We start from the raw sequence: 24,878 nt of genomic DNA, 5'->3' as shown, positions 1-24,878 counted from the left end.
CTAATACCATTCATAAAAATACTCTTCAAACCTATCGAGATAAAAAGAATTATTGTAAATATAATATTGTATAATGTATATTTATAAAAAGGTAAAAATAAGAATAAAAACTATTGTTAGATCCCCTTCATGATACATAAATACTTTTAGACAGGAATAGGGCGTTATATTACCCGAGCTTTTTGATAACAAAAATATACCATTATTGATACGAAACGAATAATTGTACATCATCTTAATGTACAATACTTTGCTGAAGTTTTTCACAAAAAAAGGTTAAAAAGAAAATGTTCTTTTTGTATGGCAAAAGTTGATATAAAAAAATCTTCAAATTCACTATCCCTTGTTCTTACCTTTAGTAAAGATAATTGTTGTGAATATTGGATTAGTTTTGTCTTACACTTACACACAAAAAAAGTGGATAAAGACAATGATATTTAGTTAACAACATATTTGGGGGAATAATTTTCATCTCAACAGAAGTATTTCGGCTACAGACAATTAATTTTGGCATAGTTTAAAAACTCGTATATAGATTTATTCCATAACTTAAGAGGTTCATAAAAAAAACTTGTTTTTAATTTCTAGATGAAAAAAACTTCGCTATTTTTCCAGAAAAATTAGTTTAAACACTTTTAATATTTGTTTAAACTGATCGTTCAGTGACGGACGGACATACAAAATAAATAAGCAGTTTTCCCAGAAAAAAAGGAAAATGTTTGGTATTAGCTTAAAAGACATTACTCTCAATAAATAAATATAAGTAGAACATCTCATTAACTAAATATCATTAATTGAAACCATTTATAGACTGTGTGTAATATGTATGCTTTTTCGCAAAATTAGCCAAGGATGTAAATAGGCCTTCAGACATGTGCTATGGAATTTTTATTATTTCTTATCCTTATATTGAAGTACCAGGCTGTCTGTCTGTTTAGAGGGGGGTCTCTCTAATCCTTGAACCGATATCCGATATGGTTATCTTTTACAGTGAAGCTTCTCATAAGTTCAGGGAAGGTTCATAACTATTGGAGGACAATGTACATCCACCATCCCCAGAAAATCGCTCCTAGAACCTTCCCTCCATAAAATACTTTGTTATTACTTTTTTTAAAAACTAGAAATGAAAGTAAAGGGTCGACTCCCCCCCCCCCCCTTTTATAAATTTCATAGCTATAATTCTTCCAATACGCTAGCTAGGCGCTACAAGATAGAGAGAAAAACTGACCTGTAAGAATTCACTAAGTTCAGCAGTGCTGGGAGACGAACCAGAGGTGAATTGGAATGATATCGGAGACTCTTGTACAGAAGATCTCGGAGAATCCAGAGAGTAGGAAGCAGGAGATAGACTTGGAGTTCCAACATCTCGGTACCTTTAAAAGAATAACCGTGAAGTTAACGGGGGCAAAAATAAATATTAGTTTAATAATTTTTTCTTTACTGTCCGTCAAAAAACAATAAATACAAAACGTTGTTATTTTTAAGTGAACTGAGAAAAAGTTTTATAATTGATACTTTAGACTGACCTGTGACACGCTTCCTCAAAATTAAAATCTACACTCTGATCATCCGCCATCGACTCAATTCCCAGATCATCCGACATACAGTCCAGCCCTCCAAAGGTGCTGCAGCACTCATAACAATCCATACTCTCATTATCCTCCTCCATACTTGTGTTCCCATCCAGCTTGATCCTGTCCGGCATGGCCGCCAGAAACTGTTCCGCCAGCGTTAGGACTTTGTCGTTTTCCTGGCCATCGCTAGATTGATCAGACCCATTAGAAGGGTCGTTGCTGCGGAGGCAGGCAATGTCAGTACAAGGAGATGCTCTTGTGCAGAGTGATAGGCTGGGACTACACTGCTGGCTAGAGTGACGGCCACATATACCTGTGTATCTGACACAGGATTCTACGTAGCGGTCCTGGCTGTCTCGCTGCCTGTCTCCGTCAACACCTTAATATTTTCAATCAAACAAAGATTCAAAAAAAAAACAAATACAATAATTCGAGCAGAAACGAAGCAATTTGTTAAAGTATAAAATAACCCCATTAGGACAGACAAACGCACGGACATATCCTTGTTAAAGAGAAGCTAAAAATCCTTGACAGTACAGTTAAAACTTTTTCTCTGTTACAATCCAAGCTTGTAAATAATTTATACAAGAAAATAAACTTACTCTTCTCTTTTTCTCTTGGTAATATTTTATAAACTGTGATGTTTTCTTGGCATTTCAGTGTCTTCTGAAATCCGGAGGAAGGAAGAGACAGGCTACGATCCTCTCTGAAAATAAAGGAAATGAAATAATAAATATTTTGAATTAGCGCTGCAATAATAAGGTAACAGTTCTGATTAAAAGAAGTCTTTAAAGAAAGAAATATATTATTTGAAAAATAAAAGGGTGATACAATTTCACAGGAAGCAAACGTATGTACATAGGGACAGACCTTAGTTATAGAATAGCTGCGCTAATAAAATAAAATATTTCCATGAAACTTTATTCTAAGCAAAATGTGAATTGTATACCTTCGTATATAGGATAAATTTAAGTCATATTTTTAGGGTTCGGAGGTGTATTTAAATTATACCATATTTGTATTCGCCTTTTTTTTGTCGAAACATTGAATTCGAAGAAGGCTTTTCTAAGAATAAATTTTGAAAAAGATTTGTAAGTAAAAAAAAGAATATTTGTCACTAGCTTATTAACATTGCTCTTTCCCTCGCTCTTTCTCTACCTAACTTCTCTTTTTTTCCCTGTGTAATATGAATATATTCATCAATTATTCAAAGACCCATAAAGCTAAACCTACTTTGATAGCTGTCTGGTGTGTTTGCCAGTCTGGTTGTGCTGTCTCGCAGTCCTGTGCTGTGCTGCTGCCATATCAATATTAATTCCAGAATCAACCGACGGCCGTTTGTTAAGCCCGTACTTGCGCTGGTTCGACTCCATCTGCATAGAATTGACAGCGGCAAATGATGAGCATGAGGCGGCCGGCGACCCTCCTCGCAGGGATCTAACATTCATAGAAACTGAGCGGAAACCGGGACTGGGACTGCGCGAGCTTGTCCCTGGCACTGTCAAATGCTCTTCTAGACTAGGAGCGCGCACAACAGATTTTGTTATTCTCCTTCCTTCCGGTTTAACAAAGGCATCCTCGGTGCTATTTCCCCTGGCCAGGCTGTGGAACGTCTCTTTCCGCTTGATAGCCTCCATTCGCTCCAGCTCAAGTCTAAATTCCGGGCAGCTGGATGATCCGGCAACCTCAGCGCAGGTCTGGCCGCGTTTGTTCTTGATTGTGGCCGCGGCTGAATTCCAATGGTAGAGAATTGTGGCAACCTCTTTATTTCCCTGGTGGCAGGCTCGCATCTGAAACATGATGAATAGACTCAATAATTTGCTCTCAGAATGGCAGAGGCACAAGAAACTCACACATAACAGATGCGAGATTTACAATTTAAATTAAACCTTTCTTCTTAATATTTGTCTTCACGCAAACAGTATAAAAAATTGTAAAAATACTTCAATATACAAAAATCTTTATTTTCCACCTTAATTATTCTAATGGGGATTAGCACTGTAATGTCATAATTCATTAATTGTTAACATTGTAAGACTCTCCTAACTAACGCATTCTTTTAGTTCATGAATAAACAAAATAAATATATTTTCTTTATAAATAAATTTTTTTAAAATATAATTTGGTGAAGCCATTATTTAATAATAATGTTTAGTTAAGAACTTAAGAAGAAAATTCATCTGCTGTGATCGATATTGTAGAAAGACAAAAGAACTAATAATCTCTTTAAACAAGAAATTCTTTATAGCAAAAACTTTCATTACTTAATGTTTCCTGATGAAGCAATATTAAACTATATTTTTCCAGCAGGGGTGCCGCCAAATTATATCTTTTACCAACAGTAGTCCACGGGTGCCATAAAATGAATATATAATTTACCCACAAAGAAGGGTGACAAGATTATCAGGTACATTTTTTCTACAGGGATGCAAAAAAATTTCTACATTTTCTCCGAAGAGAGAGGTGCCAAAAATAACTTTTGCCATTAGGAATTTTTAAAATATTATTACCATGAGGTGTAGGTAGATATTTTGTTTTACATTTAATCATATTTTTAATACATGAGTAACAGAAAAGATAAATTTTTAAAAATAAGATTGCCAACGTTTTTCTATGATCCTATGAAGTTAGAAATATTTTTTGTGTGTCCAGGATCAAAGAATCTTAGTTGGAAAAAGATATAAATAATCAAGCTAATAGATAAATTTTTGCAAATAAAAATTTGATTCAATTCATTTTTTAGCCTGTTTAGAACAGTAAGAAGTTTCGTAAATGGTTTCAAATGGGGGTGGAGGGTTAGTGTTTCTCAATCCTAAAGGCAATTGGGACAAAACTTAAGATTATTGTTTCGTGGGCCTAACTTTCAATTTGGAGTTACATAACTTAATTAAAGGGTCAAATTTTGTAAGTCAGGCAAGAGAAGGGAAGGGGAGGCTATAGAATCATTTCTTTTCATTAAAACAATTAATAAAATCATGTCTTCCAGATATTCCAAAATTTGCAGTTTTAATTGCTGCACTTTATACGCTTTTATGGCCATCCCATGATAAAACAATAAAAAAATGCATTTACTTAAATTTGTATAAATAGAGAGATGTTGATTTGTGACCCAGTAACCTTTCCCTGTTTCCCTGATGTTAACCAGTTTTTACAACTCCCGTTCTCCTTCCAACTTAATAAATGGAGATTGCATTCAAAATTTTCCAAGGGAAAGGGAAAAACGGTGTGGAAAACGACTGGACTACAGTATTCTTATGGCCATAATCTAATATATAGTTTACTAATTGAGATAAGTTAATGTTACATTTTTGGTAAGCTTTAGCAATGGACGCTTTGAATTTTGATATTGAATTTTAAACAGATCCTTATTTGTATTTGGTTAATAAAAAAATTCTCTGTCGAGTCTTTTTTTAATCATAGAGGATTTAAATTTCAGTGTTATGTCAAACATACCTAAATTTTTTTCTCTCACTTGAATAGGAAATAAAACCGATTTTTGAGGTAATTAATTTTCTGAAGCCTAAAAGCGTTTTCTTGAATGCCACTTTAGAATACATAAGTCCCGCCAAATTTCCAACTGAAAAATGTGGCAGCAAGACTAATCTCCGGATACAAAACATTAACTTTTCTGGTTTAATGGGTTCATGCTAAGGTTTTAAATCCCAGATATCAATCTTATTGTGTGAGATTTAAAGTGTATGTGTATGTGTGGGCTGAATAAAGAGTCTAAATTCAAAGTATAGCATGTATAATATACTACTAACGATGTCCAATCATTCCTGCAAATAAGCTTAGCTAACTCTAAGGAAGTTCAGTGTCTGAGTGGTTAGTCACTTGCCTACAATCTTGGGAGTGTATATTTATGCATGTAGATGGTAGTCTATTTACATAACCACAAAAAATATTTAGATTTGAATCCCATTACCCTTTACTTATAGGTTCTTTAGGATGGATTAAAGAAGGACACCTGCCATACCCATGCAAGGGTTAGATAATTATTATTAGGCTTTTGTTAGAAATGCGGGACTGATTTAAGATGAAAATTCTCGTACAGATAGCAGTATTTGCTAATAATAAGAAAATCCTTACCGTGGTTGTATCCCGGCCCCACATATAAAAATATACTGGCCAACATTTTTAGACCCAATTATCATTTAAAGTTAAAAAGCCTGTTAACAATAAATTAATATTATTTATATGAACTAATTGTGGAGAAAAACATTACTCGTCATATTTGCTAGAATAATTTCACATTCAATAGACCACTGTACACATTAATTTGCCTATAGTTTACTTAAATCTACTAGAATACCAATTCAAAGGAATGAAAGAATAATATAACAAAATTATAATATAAAATACTAACATTAAATTAAAAATAGAAAATAGAGCAATTTCTGAAAATGTCTACTATATATAATTAGGTATAGAAATTATAAATTATGTCTGAATGGTTGGTAGACTAAAATTAGACATACTTTTACTTTATTTAACTAACATTAAACCTCTCATTTTTCCTCAGTACGAATATAATCTCATATTTTCTCTGATCAAGACAACTTATGTTCAACTTTTGATACTTTTTATACAACTTTATTTAATATGTTACTTACATTATTAGGATAGATATAACGTAAAGTTATTAAACAAGAATAAAATCTTACCAAAGGTGTAAATCCATTTTTATCCAGGGCCAAAGCATCCACCTCCATTCCTATTTGTTTGCCAGGATGTTCAGCCGCCCAATGGAGCAGCGAGCAAACTAGCCTGCTGAGTCCCAGGCTAGCTGCCAGGTGCAAGATGCTTTCTTGGCGATCAACGCTGCCGTCGCAGTCAGAATTAGTTTCAGTGTTGACGCCGTTTTCATTGTCTTCGTCTCCAGCTTTGCCCCATTTGGCAGTGGTTAATTTTTGGCACATTGTCACCGCTTGGTCTTCAAAATCAGAAAAGTTTTCCTAAAAATAATAAGTATGTAAATGATAAATAATATCCCAAGTGTATAAGATTTATAAAAAAAAACGAATAGTTCTGTGAAGAGAATGATTTTAAAATATGGGGATTTAAGTAAATAATCATTTTATTATCGCAGGCCGCAACTGATGTTATTAACGAATTTTCTTTTGAACATAATTTAATTTACCTTGTACATTTGTTGCATATCTTCAATTGAACAGATTCCCAGTTCCTCTAGCTTATTGAGCAAACGATATTTCAGGTCATTATCATCAACACCGACTAGCGGAGCCGCACTGGTTGGTGCACCCACGCCCGCATTCCCCACTACATTCAGTGACTCGGCGAAAAATCTATCAAATACATTGTTAATTTGTCCGCCGTTTATTTGATTTTTTAAACAAGAGGCGAAATCCATTGATAATTGATGGGATTGACTTGTAATGGGCACGTCACTTGACATAGAGACATGAATTGGTTCCTTCAATTGTTGATGGTTTGTGTTAGCATTGCATATAGTTGTTGTAATATTAGTAGTAGCAGTAGTATCATCAGTAGTTGCATGGTCGAGATTAGTTTCAGTTTCAGTTACAGTTGCATGGTTCACTGGTTTCTTGATTGGGTTAGCTTTATAGTTGAATATCACAGATTGGCTGACAATATATCCGTCGCAAGCTACTTGCAACTCTACCTCTCCTTCCTCGTGCGCTTCAAATTAAAAAAAATTATATATTAAAATTATTTTTTTTTACAAATAGTAAGAAACATTTTTGCTTAAACTTCAATTATATAATTTATAGGGTATCCAAATCCAACCACCATTTAAGTCCACGGAAAAATGATGAAAGACTAGTGTAGAACCCTCTAAAAATTATGACTTTGTATTGTTCCTAATTTCTACCATTAAAGAAACATTTTGAATAAGTACAAAATGGTCTACCTGGTGCATAACAGCGCAGCACTCCACTCTGTACCAGAGTAGTGGTCACTGGCGACCCGTTGAATAAAATCTGGTATGCCGCGGACTGACTGTACCACGGGCCCGTTACCAAAACCTTTTCATCTCCCTGAAAAATAGCGTTAGATGCGTTCCCGGCAGAATCGCCCTACACTTTTATAGAGCGCAGTAAACATAATAAAAGAAATACAAATTTTAAATAAAAAAATATTAAGTGTGTGAAAAATAAATGTGTCTTGTTGTCCATATTTGCAGAGTGGGACAGGATAGTTCAGCACCCCTGCAAAGAGTGCTAAATATCCTTGCAAAAATTGTAAAATAAAAATAAATAAAAAGGTTGAGAGGATTAAGAATAATAAAAAAGCGAGACGAGACTCCACAAGATGATGAGTGTGGTTTGGTATTTGGTACGCTTTACAAAAATATATTTGTCAAGAATTTTAGTTTGTCTGACTAGCTCAAGCTTGGGGCAGTGTGGCCACAACAAGGTCCTAGGCGAGGTGGCCACACTGTTTAATTAGCCCCTTGATTGTCAGCTGGCCAGTTGTCAGATATAATAATAATATCGCAGACAGAATATGAACAAGACAATATAAACCTGCTTGTGAACTAATAAAAAGTTCTGTATAGGCGCAGGGGCCTCAAATATTGCGTCCTTTAGTGCAACATGATGGAAAATATTTTTTGACTTAAATATTTCATTCGTTTTATGTTTAACCAGACAGAAGCAAATAAATTGATGCAAGTCAAAACCTTGTACAAATGTATATAGAGATATTATATTATATAATATGTATGTATAGAAAATTATGGTTAGATTGCAATACAAAATTTGTTAGCTTAATCGTGTATAAGCTTGATTGCTTTCATATTTTAATATTATTTTAGCAGAATAACCAAATGTACTTACGTTTGTGTATGCCCATCCTGGAGAATAGTCAGATATGGCCACCAAATTTTCACGATACTCCAAGGTTCTAGCCTTAATGCTCCCGCCTATATGGTTGTTGCCGTTCAAAGCAATGCCGCTGCCGGTTGATTGTGACAGCATCGGGCTCTGATTACCGTTATTGTGCATCAACCCGCCGGATACGCCAGCCTCGTAGTGGGACAACTCGGGAAAGTCGGAGAGAATGTCAAAAGCGTCCAAGTTAACGTCAAATGAGTTGTGGTGGTGGGATGGCTGGTGCTGCTGATGAGATTGATGGTGCTGTTGGTGGTGGCTGTTGTGGTCCTGATACTCCATCTGGTGGCCGCCTGGATGACCTCCGTGTCCATTTTGCAAGTGGTTGGGCCCCGCCGACGGTCCGTTCACCTTTTCCTGTTCGCATGAGGGTAGGTTTGCCGACAATGTTCGGTGGATGTCGTCATGGGACATGTCAAGGGTTTCATGCAGGAACGACATGTCGTTCTTGTTGTCCAGGTCACTGAAGGCAGATTTAAAGTCTAGCAATGGACCTCCTTCTGAATCTGATTTGTTGCTGTCATCGTCCGATTTCTTAGATTCAGGTCCCGAGAGGAGACTGTCTGTGACTGGCTGGAGGCCAGATTGTAGTCCAGAGTGGAGGCCAGAGTAACTAGAGTCATAGTTGCCATTGTCAAGATCAAGGCTAAACTCGTGTATATTGGTCAGTGTGTTGACTGCAGCTGACACGCTGCCTACCTCACCGCGCGTGGCCGACCCAATATCGGGCGTCTCGCACGAGGTCAACAGTGGCCTCGGGGATGGAGTATCCGACACTGGGGGCGTGATTTGTCTGGCTCCCCCGCCGTAGGGTGACATACTCGGAGTAGTACTAGTCGGACCAGAGTTGGAGTTTAGCACAACAAGTCCACCATTACCCTGCAGCTGGGTCAGCGAGAAGACAAGGGGTGTGTGGCCGCGGCTGGGTGTAGAGTGTCCGCTACCAGGCGAGTGCCGCTCCCTGGTGGCCTGCACCAGGAGTCCGTGGTTCCCTGTCGTGGAGGAGACCTGGGAGTACGTTGTACACTCGGGATAGAACCTATGGTCAGTCTCAAAAAACTTGAGAGAAAAAAAGAGTAATTAGTAAATAGTAAAATTTTTTTAGAAATATATAATATAGGTATAAAATCTGAAGAAAGAGGTAAATTAATATTTTTCCAATTTTAAAGTTTATCTTTTTACCTGGTTTGTGCTTTCCATGAGTCTGGTATGATTATTTCCCCCGCCACCTAGCCCCCCACCACCTGCTCCCCCACGCCCACTTCGACTGCGGGGATGCGGAATATTGTGCACCTCTTGTTTGATCTTAACAAGATTAGTTGCATGTTAACTTAAATCAATTAAAATGGAAACGGCCGAAAGTCCCTAAATGTAGATCCTACAGATGTATAAAACCAACTCTACTATTCTTTTAAATTAAACATGAAAAACGGAAAACAAAGTCAATTTTTATAATAGACAGACAGACCCGCAGACAGCCTGCTACTTCAAGTAAAGACAATCCTATTTGAACAACTGTGATATAAATAATACAAACCTGATGTACACAATTTTTTCCATCTAGACAGGTAGAATCCGGACAGGCACACTCAATGTGTCCAAGTGTACGGGCTGTACGCTGTTTCTCCATCAGCTGTACGACTATCGTTTCAACTGTTTCTGCAGTCTACAATTTAAAGGGTGATTATTATATTGAAATTATTTAACTACACCTCTCAATTAAAGGGATATTTTTATAGTTAATGGTTTGAATCCCGGCAAAATTTTGTATTCAAACTAATTTATTAAATGAAATATTAATTTTCTATTACGTAGTTTTCAAACATCATTGGAATTTAAACTTTATTGATACAAAATTTTTACTTTATAAATCTGCCACGAGATGAAAATGATTTTTTTGCTTTAAGAGTAGAAAAACAGGAAATTATTCGCTGCAACTCAATTCTGAGTGTGACTTTTACAAACTGTTGTTGAATTGTTGTATATAAAAGTTGTATAAAAGTGAGACATAGTATTTATTTCTGCCTCTACTCTATAATCTTTATATAAGCATTACATAGCAATACTTTCATGCCAGAGACATTTGACGGACAATTTATGAAAGTAGTCTAAGTAGACAAAAGTTTGATAATTATGGAGAAGGGAAATAAGACATTGTTGTATAGTTGTTCTTATTTTTATTATATTTGCAACTTAGTTTAGACAGTCATCATATTACAATGAACAATGTTTTTAAGCTTAGCTTTTCTACATTGAATGTTTTTCAAACTTTCCGTCAGTGCGTCCGTAACAGATCTTAGAAAGTTATCCTGTAAACAGTTGGTTACAAATACAATAAATTAGATTTTACTAGCCTTTAAGTTTAGGGGCAAAGCCGCTGAATATAATAATGATGAGATTGTTTAGTTAAAATGACAGTTTTATGGATCCAAGATTGATAATTTTACTTTTACCATTTCTTTTAGAAGGAAAAGTTGGAAATAAGAAGCAAGTAATTTTATTATTGTAGCTCCAAATATTCTTTAAGAATTTTCATGGACAAGTGTTTATTGGTTTAAATAGATTAAAATTATGTTATGTTGTTACAATTATACTTATACTTTTTTATGGTCATGAAATCAAGTTGGTTTAAAGATTAAGGAGGATGAGAACACCCATAAAAACAAAGCTCTAAAATAAGTTGAAAATACTGTTACATACTGTTAAATCATACTGTAATCATTTTATAAATTTGAAAGTAATAGGATAATTATAACATGTCTAAATCGATAAGAACTATCCATTTCGGACGGACAGTTGACCCTAGTTACCTATACTTTTTTGTCATTAACATGTTTTAATAAAACATAATATTTGATGTTAAATTTATGATGAAGATATCGCTAGAACTCTACTGAGCACTGAGCAGCTAGTGAGAGAAATAGACAGTAGAATATGAGCAAAAAGGGTAAAAAAGGTACTTACAGAAACTTCCAGCTCACTCTTCAGGTCCGTTTCTTCCTCGCTGTAAACTAAAATAATAATCCATTAAAAAACAAAAATATAACTTTTGTAACAAACAAAAACATTTTATATATACCTATTTAAAAATTATATTTTGATAGAGATGTTTCATTCTGAATGTTAGTTTGCCTTCAACTTCTTATCATGTTCAACTGTAACTGGGATTGGTTATTAATAGGTAATGTCACATTTTAAGTTGAAAATAAAGAAATTACAATATTTTTACAAATAAAAAAGTTCTTTAGGCTTTCTTTTTTTCTAACCATTGTTGTACAGTACACATCTAATATCTTTACTTTAAAGACAGACTGATAAGTGCAATATTTCAAAATTAATGTAAACTTTTTAAAATTTTACAAATGTAACTTTTAGCGTATCTATGTAAAATATAAAAGCAAAAAAGTTCTAGATGTTGTGTTATTTTTTTGAAGTATAGAATTTGTAAGTGAATGCTATGTAGAGAGATGATGTAAAAATGAAAGGTTTGGATGGATTAGTGCGAGTATAAAACTAAACAGAAGGCAGAATCTGGTCTGCACATCTATCATTTCTTTATCTCATTCTCTGGGACAGTAAAAAAGTAAGGAGTATTATGTTTACAAAATGGAGAGGGAAATCGGTTCAAGTAGTTTTTTTAGCCAAGTCTTTGTTCATATAAAAGTCAAAATAAAATAAAGTAATAAAGTTTTATTCATCATAAAGGGAAAAAAACTTAACTATTTGGTTTAAAAATAAAGAACTAAATGACTAAAATTAACAAAATAGCCATGAAACCCTAAAATTTCGATTAGTAAAAAATATGTTTTAACCTTGGATCCCATGTACCTATCCAGTTAAAGAAAACATTAAATCCTTCTAAACCCCATATCATTTGAGACTGGAATCATCAAAGTTTCATCATCATAGATTTCAAATCTTTTTGTCAAGACCACAAATTGATTTTGTGTCAAAAAAATGAATAAATGTTGAGACTGGCCCAGAAAAATTGGAATTTTATTCAATTTTTAGGATGACCACAATTCTGAAATTTGATAAATGTTAAAATCGATATCCGTTGATTTTTCATTTTACTTTGAACTTATATTTATTGATATCGAAACTTCTCTAGGAGCTGTTTGTAAGATCATCAACCCTGCCCAACATTAAAGTAAGTTATGCAAATGTGATTTTCTTGTTTTTTGGCGGATTTCAAAAAATAATCATCTGGAACTTAATGGGATTTGCTTTAGGAAATGTGCTTATATTATTAAATTTTGTTTAAATTATTCTATGGTGTTTCATATTTAATGGTTCTGTCTTATAGGTTGTTATTGCTACGCTTCATATAAATATATTTATCCTTGTTAAATTCACTTTAACTTGAGTTATTCATTCATAAATACATGAATAAATAAAATATGCAATGAAAAGCAGGTTAGCAAACACAATTAATAATAGGACCGATAAAATCATTGGTTTTTGATAAACGACATGAAATAGGAAACCGATATGATAATATAATATTCCCCAATAGATAGATAAAGTGGTTAAATAGTTTTATTGCAAGTATCAAATAACATTCTTATACAAGACTTTTCTTTTATTATTGGAAGACATATTTCTTTTTTGAATAATGGCTAAAACCTTATTTTTTAGATTTATCTCATCATACTCTAAAAATTATTCTTTAAAAAGTTTAAAAGCAAACAAATCCTAATTATAAAATAATTGCATGTAGGCACAAACTTAAATAATTTTCCATTTAAAGTCAGCTTGATTTTAACAAAACCTTCGATAGCAAATTAACATATATTTTTCTTCTAATAGAAATCATTCTTTTTGCAGTAATTGGTAATATTGTATAATGTATGGTGACTAAGCTTTAAATATTTTGAGGAATTTCGTTCTAGTAAGATGTTTGTGGGATTTTGGGTTTATTTACAGCCATTTCTCTAGTACAGGGGATAGCCCCCCCCTAGATATACCACACTTTTCTGGGATCTTGCTGTGTCAAGAATCAACTGTTGGGAATATCAAAGGATGACTCCATGCAAAATTTGAGCCGGATCCGGCCAAAACCGGCCGTGAATTTTATGAAAAACCGTTTTTTTCCGGTTTTTATGGGGTATCTGTAAATCGATTCAGCTGGAGCAAAACTGGTTGGAGGTACAAAAAATTTTACTTTACATGAAATTTAGCCAATGCAATTGCCTACAAAAATGTACTTCATCATTAACTTGATTGGACAACTCTTTCCCCTCCTAAATGTCCATTAAAACCTCGGAAACGGCAAAAATCGCCAAAAATCACGACTTCGGCGGCGAATAACGGCTAAATGGTCAGCCGGAGGCGAATGAAACATAAATAAAGAAATGTCCGCCTCAAAAAGTTGTTCAACATCAAAGAGATGCTTGAAGTCTCTAAAACGACTCCTTCCCCTCCTTTAAGGGGAAAAACTGAAAAAACGTGATTTTCAAAAGTATGCCCACTTCGTGGGTGTGGGGGGCACTGAACCCGTCACCCCAGGGTCACCAAATATAAAGTCTAGGCGGCCCACAATGCTGAATTTTCACCAAGTGAAAGTCTTGTGTCAATATCTCTTATGAGAAAAAAGTTATTAATTAATTAAAATTTCAAATTGTGATTTTTTGATGGATTTCTTTGATAAAATGACAGGCTGGTCAATTTTTGGGCCATTTTTTGCGGTTTTTGGGCCGACACGCCCAAACGGTTTGAGATAATCTCACGGGCCCTTTTGCCCGACCTAAGTCTGGTTATTTGTGAGGTCTAAGAAAAAAAAATTCCCGGATTGGATGAAGCACACCGTCACTGTGGGCCGTCAAAAATCGCTGGTTGGCTCATTTTGCCCCCTCAAACCCTCACCTTGTGCCATTTTTCTGTGTAAAGATTATAATTATAATCTTTTACATAAGTCTGATTTTTTTCCTAGACCTCACAAATAACCAGACTTAGGTCGGGCAAAAGGTCCCGTGAGATTATCTCAAACCGTTTGGGCGTGACAGCCCAAAAACCGCAAAAAATGGCCTAAAAATTGACCAGCCTGTCATTTTATCAAAGAAATCCCTCAAAAAATCACAATTTGAAATTTTAATTAATTAATAACTTTTTTCTCATAAGAGATATTGACACAAGACTTTCACTTGGTGAAAATTCAGCATTGTGGGCCGCCTAGACTTTATATTTGGTGACTCTGGGGTGACGGGTTCAGTGCCCCCCACACCCACGAAGTGGGCATACTTTTGAAAATCACGTTTTTTTCAGTTTTTCCCCTTAAAGGAGGGGAAGGAGTCGTTTTAGAGACTTCAAGCATCTCTTTGATGTTGAACAACTTTTTGAGGCGGACATTTCTTTATTTATGTTTCATTCGCCTCCGGCTGACCGTTTAGCCGTTATTCGCCGCCGAAGTCGTGATTTTTGGTGATTTTTGGCGATTTTTGCCGTTTCCGAGGTTTTAATGGACATTCAGGAGGGGAAAGAGTTGTCCAATCAAGTTAATGATGAAGTACATTTTTGTAGGCAATTGCATTGGCTAAATTTCATGTGAAGTAAAATTTTTTGTACCTCCAATCGGTTTTGCTCCAGCTGAATCGATTTACAGATACCCCATAAAAACTGGAAAAAACCGGTTTTTCATAATTCACGGCCGGTTTTGGCCGGATCCGGCTCAAATTTAGCATGGAGTCATCCTTTGATATTCCCAACAGTTGATACTTGACACAGCAAGATCCCAGAAAAGTGTGGTATATCTACCCCCCCCCCCCCCTATCTCCATACAAAAATAAACAAATAACATTAAGCAAACAACCAAGATCAATACGAAGCTTCTCGAAATTTTAGGCCTTTCCCTGTTGGGTTACTGAATTTGTGGATATTGCTCTAACAACAGGATACTACAGAACTCAAATTTACTTACACATTGGTTTGATTTGAGAGACGAGCTCCTCCTTGGTCCACTCCTTCTTGTCCCCCCAGAGGCTGACAGAGTTGGTCACCAACATCTTGTTGTCGTCAGGGTAGGGCACGTTCAGGTAGTGAACCAGCACTATGTCAGGATTCTTAAAAGAAATATATTTCATTTTAAAGAAAATTTAAATCAGTTGGTTGGATGGATGGTTAGTGTTACGAGTTCGAGTAACCTTTTAAACCTTGTAGTATCTAAAGAGTTTAAAAGCCTAGCTTATAAATCAGAGCTGTGTTAAATGTCTTGTCCATACTTAAAAGATAAAATTTTAGTCAAAAGTTATAATAATAAGAGGTTATACTTCGGATTTGACTATGCATTTTATTTAAGAAACGCAATAACATTTATTGCAAAATATAAAAAAAAAACTTTATTTTGATATAAATAATATTTTCTTTATTCTGAAACCATCTCGTGTTGCAAATTTAGATATAACCAACGGCATGAAAGGGCAGGAAAACAGCTGCAGGCATATTTGCCCAATTTCTTAGCTAGCTCAAAATTGTTTTCATAATATTTTATAAAAATTACATTTTCTATGGTAATAAAATGTTTTTTAGTTGTTACATTACAAATACGCAGATGCATGCAAGTATATTTTTTACTTCATGACTTAAAATCCATTATCCATAACGGGAAAAAATTTCCTTAGTTTTATGAAAAATGTCAATGAAAACTTAAAACACAAAACTTCAAAAACATTTATTCTTGTTTTTTTTATGTAAATGTTTGACCCTGCAAACTGTAGGATGTTAATAAATAGTTAAGATGAATAATTATAAATTGCAGTAATATCAATGATTAAGAATAAGATTGTTTCGTTTGACCCTTTTAGTTCATATTAATAGGAAGCTATGTATAAGTCTTTTGCTATATCATGTTTCTAAATGCACTTAATACTTTGTTTACGTAATCTATTTAATCTTGTCTCCCTTTATTTCATAAAAATAAAAACCTACAAGCTATCTTCCTTCCATCAGACAATGAAATAGACCCCTGCTTTTGTGCAAATACCTTTAAATTTCAGCACAAGAATGGTTTATTGTTTCATTTTTTCCTTTCTTCTTTTTTTATCCTTTGAAAACTAGGTTGAAAATGTGTACACAAGCCGGGAATAAAAACATTTCGGACACATGTGCTGAAGAAAAATATTCCCATTTCAATTGAATCGTAAAATGTATTCACTTTGCAATTTGTTTCACTGCACGAATTTATTACTTCTTTAGCCCAGTCAAACTTGGAGGCATTGTGTGTCGACATAACATTTTTTTTTAATCAATTGACTTGAGAAAAATGGCCATAGCTGAATGATTTGCCATTATTAGACCAGTTTGACTTATATATTCACATAAAAATAAATTACAATGTTAAGCACTTGAATTAAAAACCTATAGCTACCAAATATAAACCTAAAATTACAATATGACATAGTTCTAAAGCTGATATGCTAACAGCACAAAAAGTTTTACAGGGATTCTCCTTTCTTTCTATATTTCATCTGTTTATGTTTATTTTTTTCAAACAAGAATGACAACATTCCAAAAAGCGGTGTTAAAATATTAAGCACATAAACAAAAACTAAAATATTTTAACATTTTATTTTTCAAAACAATTTTGTTCAAATCAAATTGAAAAGATATGTTATCATAGTATGTCAAAATTTAGTGTCAAAAATACCTAAAAATATTTTAATTTGAAATATTTTGTACATATTTGTAAAATTGTAGTTACTGGTTATTATTTTAATTTTTGGTGATGCACAGTTTAACATTGATAGGACAGTGCAGTTCTAAGTTTCTAACATACTTAAATTTACTCTCAAACCTACACGTTACGAAGGTACGGATGAACAGAAAAAACACGCCTTAAAAATGGAAAAGCTATGCATTTTAAAGTTTGAATATTTAGGGTCGAATACTATAATTCAAATTTGTAGTAAACAAGGTTATGAACAAGAGATAATCTAATAAAACAAACATTTAAACAAACTCCATGTCCCAAACTTGGACAATTTTAACTTTGTTCTATTGTTTTTCTCAAAGTTAAATGGCAATTACCCCTGGTCGTTAGTTTGCCAGGATTTATTCTCATGGTGTATGTTTAGAGATTGTAAACAACATAACTCTGCTAATTCCCTCAAGGATTTTAGGGGGTGGGGGTTCAATTTTCGCAAGCATTAAACAAACTCAAGCTCCTTTATTAACACACACAAAAACAATGATGACAAAACATAAAGTAACAAGGCATTCAGTATTAGACACTATTTCAAAATTCCATTAAAACATATCTTGGACAAAGTAGCTTCAGACAAAGTAGCTTCGGACAAAGTAGCTTCAGGACAAAGTAGTTTCAGGACAAAGTAGCTTCAGGACAAAGTAGCTTCAGGACAAAGTAGCCTCCTAAGGAAAGTAGCCTCCACTGTTAATAAAGGTCATGGCCGCAGCGCTCGGCCCCCTGGCCTGCCTAGCCGCGGGCGCTCAGCCCCCTGGCCTACCAAGCCGCGGGCGCTTGGCCCCCTAGCCTATAACCTAACCTAACCTAACCAAAAAATTGTAAAAACATTATTAAAACTTGTCAAAACAATATTAAAAATTGTAAAAATCTATCAATCACTTTTTGCAAAATCCACGAAATTCTACCACCTATGTATTATCAGTTGATGATATTTTTCTGAAATAAATGTTCTGAGGCTAACATAGGTTAGGTTAGGCTGCGGCCATATTGGAGACTATTTTTCTTAGGAAGCTACTTTTCTTAAGTAAATGTCCTGAAGCTACTTTGTCCGAAGCTACTTTGTCTGAAGCTACTTTGTCCGAAGCTACTTTGTCCAAGATCCATTTTAGGATATGTTTTCATGGAATTTTGAAGCTACTTGAATATAGGATGCAAAATCAGACATAAAATTAGACTTGATTATACAAAAGCTTCACTTATAAAATAGTGTCTAATCTTCCAAACTACGATGTTTTAAATGATCACACGGATTTGTTGTAAAGATTATAGAGTTGCTTATAATTTTAAACTGATACAGAGGAAAGGTTGAAATAGATAGGACCATCCTAAGATGCCTAAATTATCAACAACAAAACTTGTTTTTTTTCTATTTTTAGGGTAATATTTCTATATAACATGAAATAATTTTCGGATACTTTCTTAAGTTGAGTGTATGTTGATTGTATGGTTTGTGTGTGAGTGTATGTGTGTGTATCTATCGGATCAATTAGGATGAGTATCAATTTGTCATGTAAATATACCAGCTATCAATACTTTCTTACATATATTCATCCAATATCTTACAATAAAACATATTTTAAAAATTTTCACAATTGCCTATATTTTTTAAAACTGGAACAACTATCTCTAAATAAAGCGCAACAACATTATTTCATAAAAAATAAAGTAAAAAAAAAAGACAATATTTACAATATTATGGTATATATATACTATATAGGCATTATCAATTCTACCTATAGCATTAATTTTTGCATTTTCGTTAGATAAGTAATCTGATAAGTTTATAATTTTCAACTTCTAAAGCAGAGATTTTAACAATAAGATTTAAGAAATTTATATTAACATTCTTTGGCCGTCAGACCTGCGCAACTTACATAATAGAAATAACAATTAGAAAAAAGTTGTCTCAATGTTATAAGATTAGATTGGTTTTCCGTTAATCAATGAAAACCCCAAATATTTTTATATAAAAATGATGAGATCCTAAATATATCCATAATGCTGAGATGTGAAAGATAAAAAGTATTCATCAGCATTTTTATTCAACACGTCCAAAAGCATTGTTTAAGCCAAGACCAGGTTTAAGAGGAACTTCCGAGATTATCATTTTAAAGGATATATAAATGCTTTGGTAAGGTCAAGGTGACCAAATAAGTATCGAGTAATATGCTTTGTACACCTAAATAATGTTAATAGGGCCGGCTCAGCACCCGCTAAAAAGGTGTCGAAAAATTACTGATAATTGAAAATACTAACTCTGAGTTGCTAAGCGGCTGAATAAACCTCATCAAATACATTTTGTTAAATAATTTCTCTTCTACATTTATAACAGTTCTAGTAGTTTATTTTTTATTTTAAAACATTCTAGAGTAAACTAACTGTTACTTAACTTATGTAAGAAAGATAATACTAGCTTTTTATATTTATTTTTCATGTATAAAAATGTGTAGAATATGGTTACGTCACAGAGAAACAATATAAGAGTTGAATTAACACGGTGGGAAAAAGTGCCCATATAACTAAAACTTCTCACATCTATGTATGTTTCAAAATATAAAGATTATGATTTTGAGTAATCCTACTTCGCTCCGTTATTATACTTCCTATCATGTTTAAGTCATACTGTTTTTATGATCAGTCACAAAGAGAAGAGAAATTACAATAAATGAACTTATATTTAGGTTTAGAAACGAATAATTAGGTACGTAGGCCTGTACCGAAGACTACCGCCTTTCTATTTTCCGTTTGTCTCCGCTGAAAATTTCTTATTTCTTAAAAGTCTCAAGCTATGTATTTATATTCTATGAATCCAAAAATGATTTAGCCAAGATGGGGATGACAACCTCCCCCCTCCGCCGAATACCTCGATTCTAAAACTAAAACTAGTTTTCTCTGTTGAAATTACAACAGGAAATTTTGAATCTTACCCAAAAGGGAGGATGTTCTACTCTTACACTTTTACCTCGTGTGTTGGACAAAAGCCCAGAATGAATATTATGTCCAATATCGGTTATTCAAACGGCTATTTACGAACAAACACACTCATAGTGCATATTCAAAAAGCAAAATATTTATAAAATAACATTTTAAAAAAAAGTCAAATATAAGCATTTATTCGACCACTATCATGAATAATAATATATGTCACTGAACTTAAGCTAACGAATAAAAGAACGAGTTATTGCAGGATGGGGGCAGTTTAATTTTATAGCTTATTTTTCCATCCCTCCCTAATTTACCTGAAGTAGCCAATAGCATCTTCTGTGGAATGTTGGTAGGATGGCGGAATGTACATAACAACCGTAGATACACTGAAAGAAAAAAACATTTATTAAACCTGTGAAACATGGTTTAGATGAATTTAACATCGTATCTATTTACAATACCTTCGAAATGTCTAAAGCTTGGAGGTTTTAGCTTTCCTGTGTAAAAAGAGTACTCCATTATTTAGCAACGAAGCCTTTTAAAAATAGCATTTTTTTCTTTTAAATATAAAACAAAGGAAAATGATAAACCCTAGTTATGTAGAAGCAGTGCTACAAAACCTGAGTTTATATAATTTTGACAATCTATTAGATATAACAAGATGTGTAAAGCTGAGAGTTGCATGCTTACAAGTAATAATATCACATTGTAACATCATATTAGCCACAATAATATCAAATCTGTTATTACTTTTGACATTTATATTAATACCCAGGCACGCATACAAGCCTTGTTAATAACAAGTTTATTGATGTGTGTCTAGTTTGAAGTTAGAAGGGAGAGGGGTGGCAAGATTGGTCCCCTTAAACAATTAATCCGCTTTTGATATATTTAATTATAGTAATAGTTTTCATAACATTTTATTTCAAATACCGTTCAGAGATTTATGGCAGAAAAAAAACAATATTTGTCTTTTTTTTATACTGTCAATAAAATTACTAAAAGGCTTTTAAAACTACATCAATGTATATCTAAAGATGAGTAAAAGTGCGGATGCGGCCGTCGCACCCTTTTCAATTCTAAATATGGCATAAGGGTACGATTTAACTACAGAACATTTATAACCTTACAGAATATGGGAAAGAAATATTACCATTAATAATCAAATTTTCCAGTATTTACACCATAAAAACATACATAAAACAGAAAATCGTCTAATAATGTAGAAAATTTGTGTTCTAAAATAATAAAACAAGAATATTTATGCAAATAGGAGAGTGTAGCGCGAGTATAAAATGGATAATAAATTATTTCTGTATTCAATAAAAAGAAGAAGCAAAGGAAAAGTTTTCAAATAAAATCTTTCAGTTTATTCAATTTAATTATTCAAAACAGTTTCTCAACAAAACAAAATTGGACATTCTTTACATTTGTTAAATTAGTCGCGTAGCAGCTCTATAACTAGAAATCTTCACAAGAAGGTTAGTTAAATTACACGACATAATTTTCAAATTTCTTTTGATCTAAACGTTTTACTAGCGGCTACGCTAGACACATTTGGAGGAAAAGTGGGAGGAGTTAATTATTTCCAGTACAATTTCTCTTGGAAGGGTGGATGTTCCCTTCCAAAAAATAGTTAAAAACTTTCCCTTGACCTCTAAGAAGCTTCACTGTAAAGAAGAATCATGTATGTTTAGCGGTTAGTTAGATCTTAAAAAAGACAGACAAAAAGACACGCACACATACATACTGTTACTTTTATATTAGGAAAATCAACAAAATATAAATAGTTTAATTTAGAAAAAAAACTAATTTAGGAACTCAATTAAAAACCAGTTTAAAAGAAATAGAGAAAGAAACGTCAATGTCTTTTAAATCCCGGAGAAGCGAATTAATCTGAATGAAAAGGCTAAATTGCTAGAAGATAAAATAATAAAATCAATGGATCATAAAATGTATGAAATGAAAAGAAAAAAGAAAAACATGGTAGAAAGAAATGAGGGGAGGGAGGAGTAGAATATCTTTTATAATGTAATTCTATTTGACATAAATCAGAATCCAATCATTTGATGTGCAAGAGAGAACAATCATCCACTCAATCCAATGATAAAAAGAATCAACAAAACTTGGATTGGTCTCCGCCACAGCAGTAAGCTTTAGAAGCATCAATCCTACCCCCCCCCCCCCAACTTTCTCAGCAGATATCCCAAGACAGAAACCCAATGGGTCAGCACATTTGACTTGAGTGTCAAGTCAAACACCGAATCAAAGACAATAATATACTCCCTACTGCTAAGACAGCCATGTGACATTTATAGAAAATAAAATCTACTAGTATATCAGCAGTTTTACAAAGATCATCCAGATTAATCCCCCCCCCCCCCCACCCACAACATCCCCATCTAATTTAGGTATTTTATAAAATTGAGGAAAATGATTAGAGTACAATAAAAGCAAATTTTGTGATAGATCGAGCGAGGATAATAGAAAACTCTTTGATGTTTGCAACAATCTCACACAAAATAGAAGAAAAATCAAGGGTTTGGCTACAGCTAGGAGGAGCAAAATTCATCATTTTGTAAATACTTAAAATGTTATAGGTATAAATCATATACTGGTTTCATTAGACATTTCACAAGAAGGAAAAATGGAATAAATATTTCAGTCATTTATTATTTTAAACAAATAGCAATCGCCCAAAAATTTAAAATGACGAAAACTTTTTTGTGTTTTTTTGAGATTTTACTGTTTCATTGAGAAGATCATATTTAATATTTTAGGCCCTAACATTTATTATCTAATATCCTATGTTTATGGTAAACGAACAAAACCTTATTTTTGTTCACTTGAACTGTGTGTGTGGGGGAGGAAACCTGTGTAAATAGAGAAGGTATGAAAAGATGGTAAAGAAAATATAAAGGGTCAAGGGATAAATAGGATAAAATGTTCCAAAGTAAATGAGGACAGAGAGATGCATGGAGGGTATGGCTAGGCCAGGCAAGGTGATGGTGACAACAAGAAAGAGGATTAGATCTTGTATCTTTATAGAATACATAATCTTAGCTTATATAGAGAGAGAGAACCTAACTTTTAGAATCTATTACTACCATAGCACATATTCTTTTTACATACAATCTTTTTTTTAATATAAATAAAAAAATACTGAAATTAGGCAGAAAAGTTTTACTTTTACTTTGAATTAAAATTATAATTGATATTAATTTTTTATTCATTTTGAAAATATAAGTTTTCAGTCCAAGCAACTTAATACGATATAAGTGAATTTAGTAATTTTGCCGGTTATTTATCAGGAATAAGGTATAACCAACAAGGGAATTAAATCTAAAGTAATATTTGGGGGGCAAATGGAGAGGTCGTCAATTTTACGATGTGTTGCCCCCAACGACAGCTGAAAAACACGTATAGATTTCGTGATTTTTTTCCGAATTAATTTCGTTATTGGTATGAGCTGGTTATTTATACTTTTAAAATCTCAACAAAGGTCTTGACAGAGCAATATGGTCCAAGTATAAGAAAACGGAAAGCTAACACAAACTAATTTATTGTTAGTTATACCCACCCACTAAATTTTGTACCAACTAAACCTTACCAAACAAACATTATAAAAGGAAGGATTCTTCCAGGCCTTTTAAAGACCTTTATAATAGATTACAGGTTTATGTCGTCCAGTATAAACAAAAACTGACCTCCATGCCCTGGACCTTGAGCTTCATGTGGTCCTCTCTGGTGGTCTTGCCATCCTTCCTTTTCTTCCAGCAGTATCCATCCCTTCTGTAGCGGACCTTCTTGCGGCTGTACAAAAGCATAGATCCAGATTTAGGCCTGAAAATAATTTAAAGTTTTAGGGTATAATACTTTACTGTTTTCTTGATCTGAAAACCTTTTAAATAAATTAGAGGGATTCTCATAATTACACAATTTTACAAATCAAAAATAATTTACACAGAGAGTATTTTAGATAAAACTGGCTTTCTGTAAGTGTATACACCATAAAATAGAATAAAGTAGATTGTTTCTTGGGTAAAATCTACAAGGTAGAAGATGATAATAAGTCATATTTAATATATTTGTTATGGTACTTTACATTTAGAGGTTGTATTTTGTAAAAAAATTTAAAATGTAAAGAAATGTGTTTTGCTTTCAGTTTGCTGGGATTTACTCTGGCTTTACCCATCATATAACAATATGTTAGATAAAAACTAACAAAAGAAATGTATTAAAGGGGAAAAAGAAATATAAGATGTGTATAAAGAAAGTGTGTAGTTGAAATGTATCGGCAGCCGCTAATTTTTTAGGCGAATGGCTGCGGCATGGCTGTAGATTGTTAAAAAAAAAGGCTGTTAACTTGTATTTCGCCATTTCATCTGTCTTAATTCTGCGACTAATATAGTATCAATAGCTGACATTTTCAACTTTTTTAGGCGACTGATAAAGCAAAATTGACAGCTAGGACTATCACCAAAGAAAATGTTAGTGGACAAAGTTGCGGATTTGCAAAATGGAAGGAATACAGCCGCCGCGGCTGCAAAGTAGCCCTAGTAGTTGTGCACACAAATTAACACGCAATAATATGATCATTATTTGTTTATTAGTAGTTTTGTATTGGTAAAACGGAATTTATGTACATAACATGTATAATTCGTGCTTAAAAGATTTCCCTACAAATAACATTTTAGTTTGGTTCACCAAAGTTTTCTAAATGTGTGAACAACAAGAGATTTTTCTCATAAATTTTCGTTTTTTAAAACTAGCGGATGTGCCCTATCATCTATATGCTATGTATTT

At 33.4% G+C, this 24,878-nt stretch overlaps 1 protein-coding gene across 7 annotated transcripts in view; it reads right to left on the bottom strand.

The window, feature by feature from the left end:
* Camta (Calmodulin-binding transcription activator) overlaps positions 1-24,878 on the bottom strand; it is a 116,557-nt gene that overhangs the window by 10,378 nt on the left and 81,301 nt on the right. For all 7 annotated transcript variants that reach the window (XR_013878617.1, XR_013878615.1, XR_013878616.1 and 4 more), the window contains 14 exons: positions 23,780-23,915; positions 20,387-20,458; positions 15,366-15,507; positions 11,414-11,460; positions 9,987-10,115; positions 9,632-9,754; positions 8,396-9,508; positions 7,468-7,594; positions 6,715-7,235; positions 6,239-6,529; positions 2,808-3,364; positions 2,177-2,280; positions 1,527-1,953; positions 1,229-1,373 (listed from right to left, as the gene is read on the bottom strand). Coding sequence is in view for 4 of the 7 variants with exons in the window: in XM_080157229.1 (XP_080013355.1) it covers positions 1,229-1,373; positions 1,527-1,953; positions 2,177-2,280; positions 2,808-3,364; positions 6,239-6,529; positions 6,715-7,235; positions 7,468-7,594; positions 8,396-9,508; positions 9,632-9,754; positions 9,987-10,115; positions 11,414-11,460; positions 15,366-15,507; positions 20,387-20,458; positions 23,780-23,915 (3,934 nt within the window). In the remaining 3 variants the exon portion in view is untranslated. The remainder of the gene's footprint in view (positions 1-1,228; positions 1,374-1,526; positions 1,954-2,176; positions 2,281-2,807; positions 3,365-6,238; positions 6,530-6,714; positions 7,236-7,467; positions 7,595-8,395; positions 9,509-9,631; positions 9,755-9,986; positions 10,116-11,413; positions 11,461-15,365; positions 15,508-20,386; positions 20,459-23,779; positions 23,916-24,878) is intronic.

The sequence above is a fragment of the Acartia tonsa genome, chromosome 4 (assembly GCF_053477335.1).
Source record: "Acartia tonsa isolate MP-2025a chromosome 4, ASM5347733v1, whole genome shotgun sequence".
Classification (NCBI taxonomy): Eukaryota; Metazoa; Arthropoda; class Copepoda; order Calanoida; family Acartiidae; genus Acartia; species Acartia tonsa.
The sequence above is the reverse complement of the archived record's forward strand: the minus strand, read 5'-3'. Positions and strand labels throughout refer to the sequence as shown.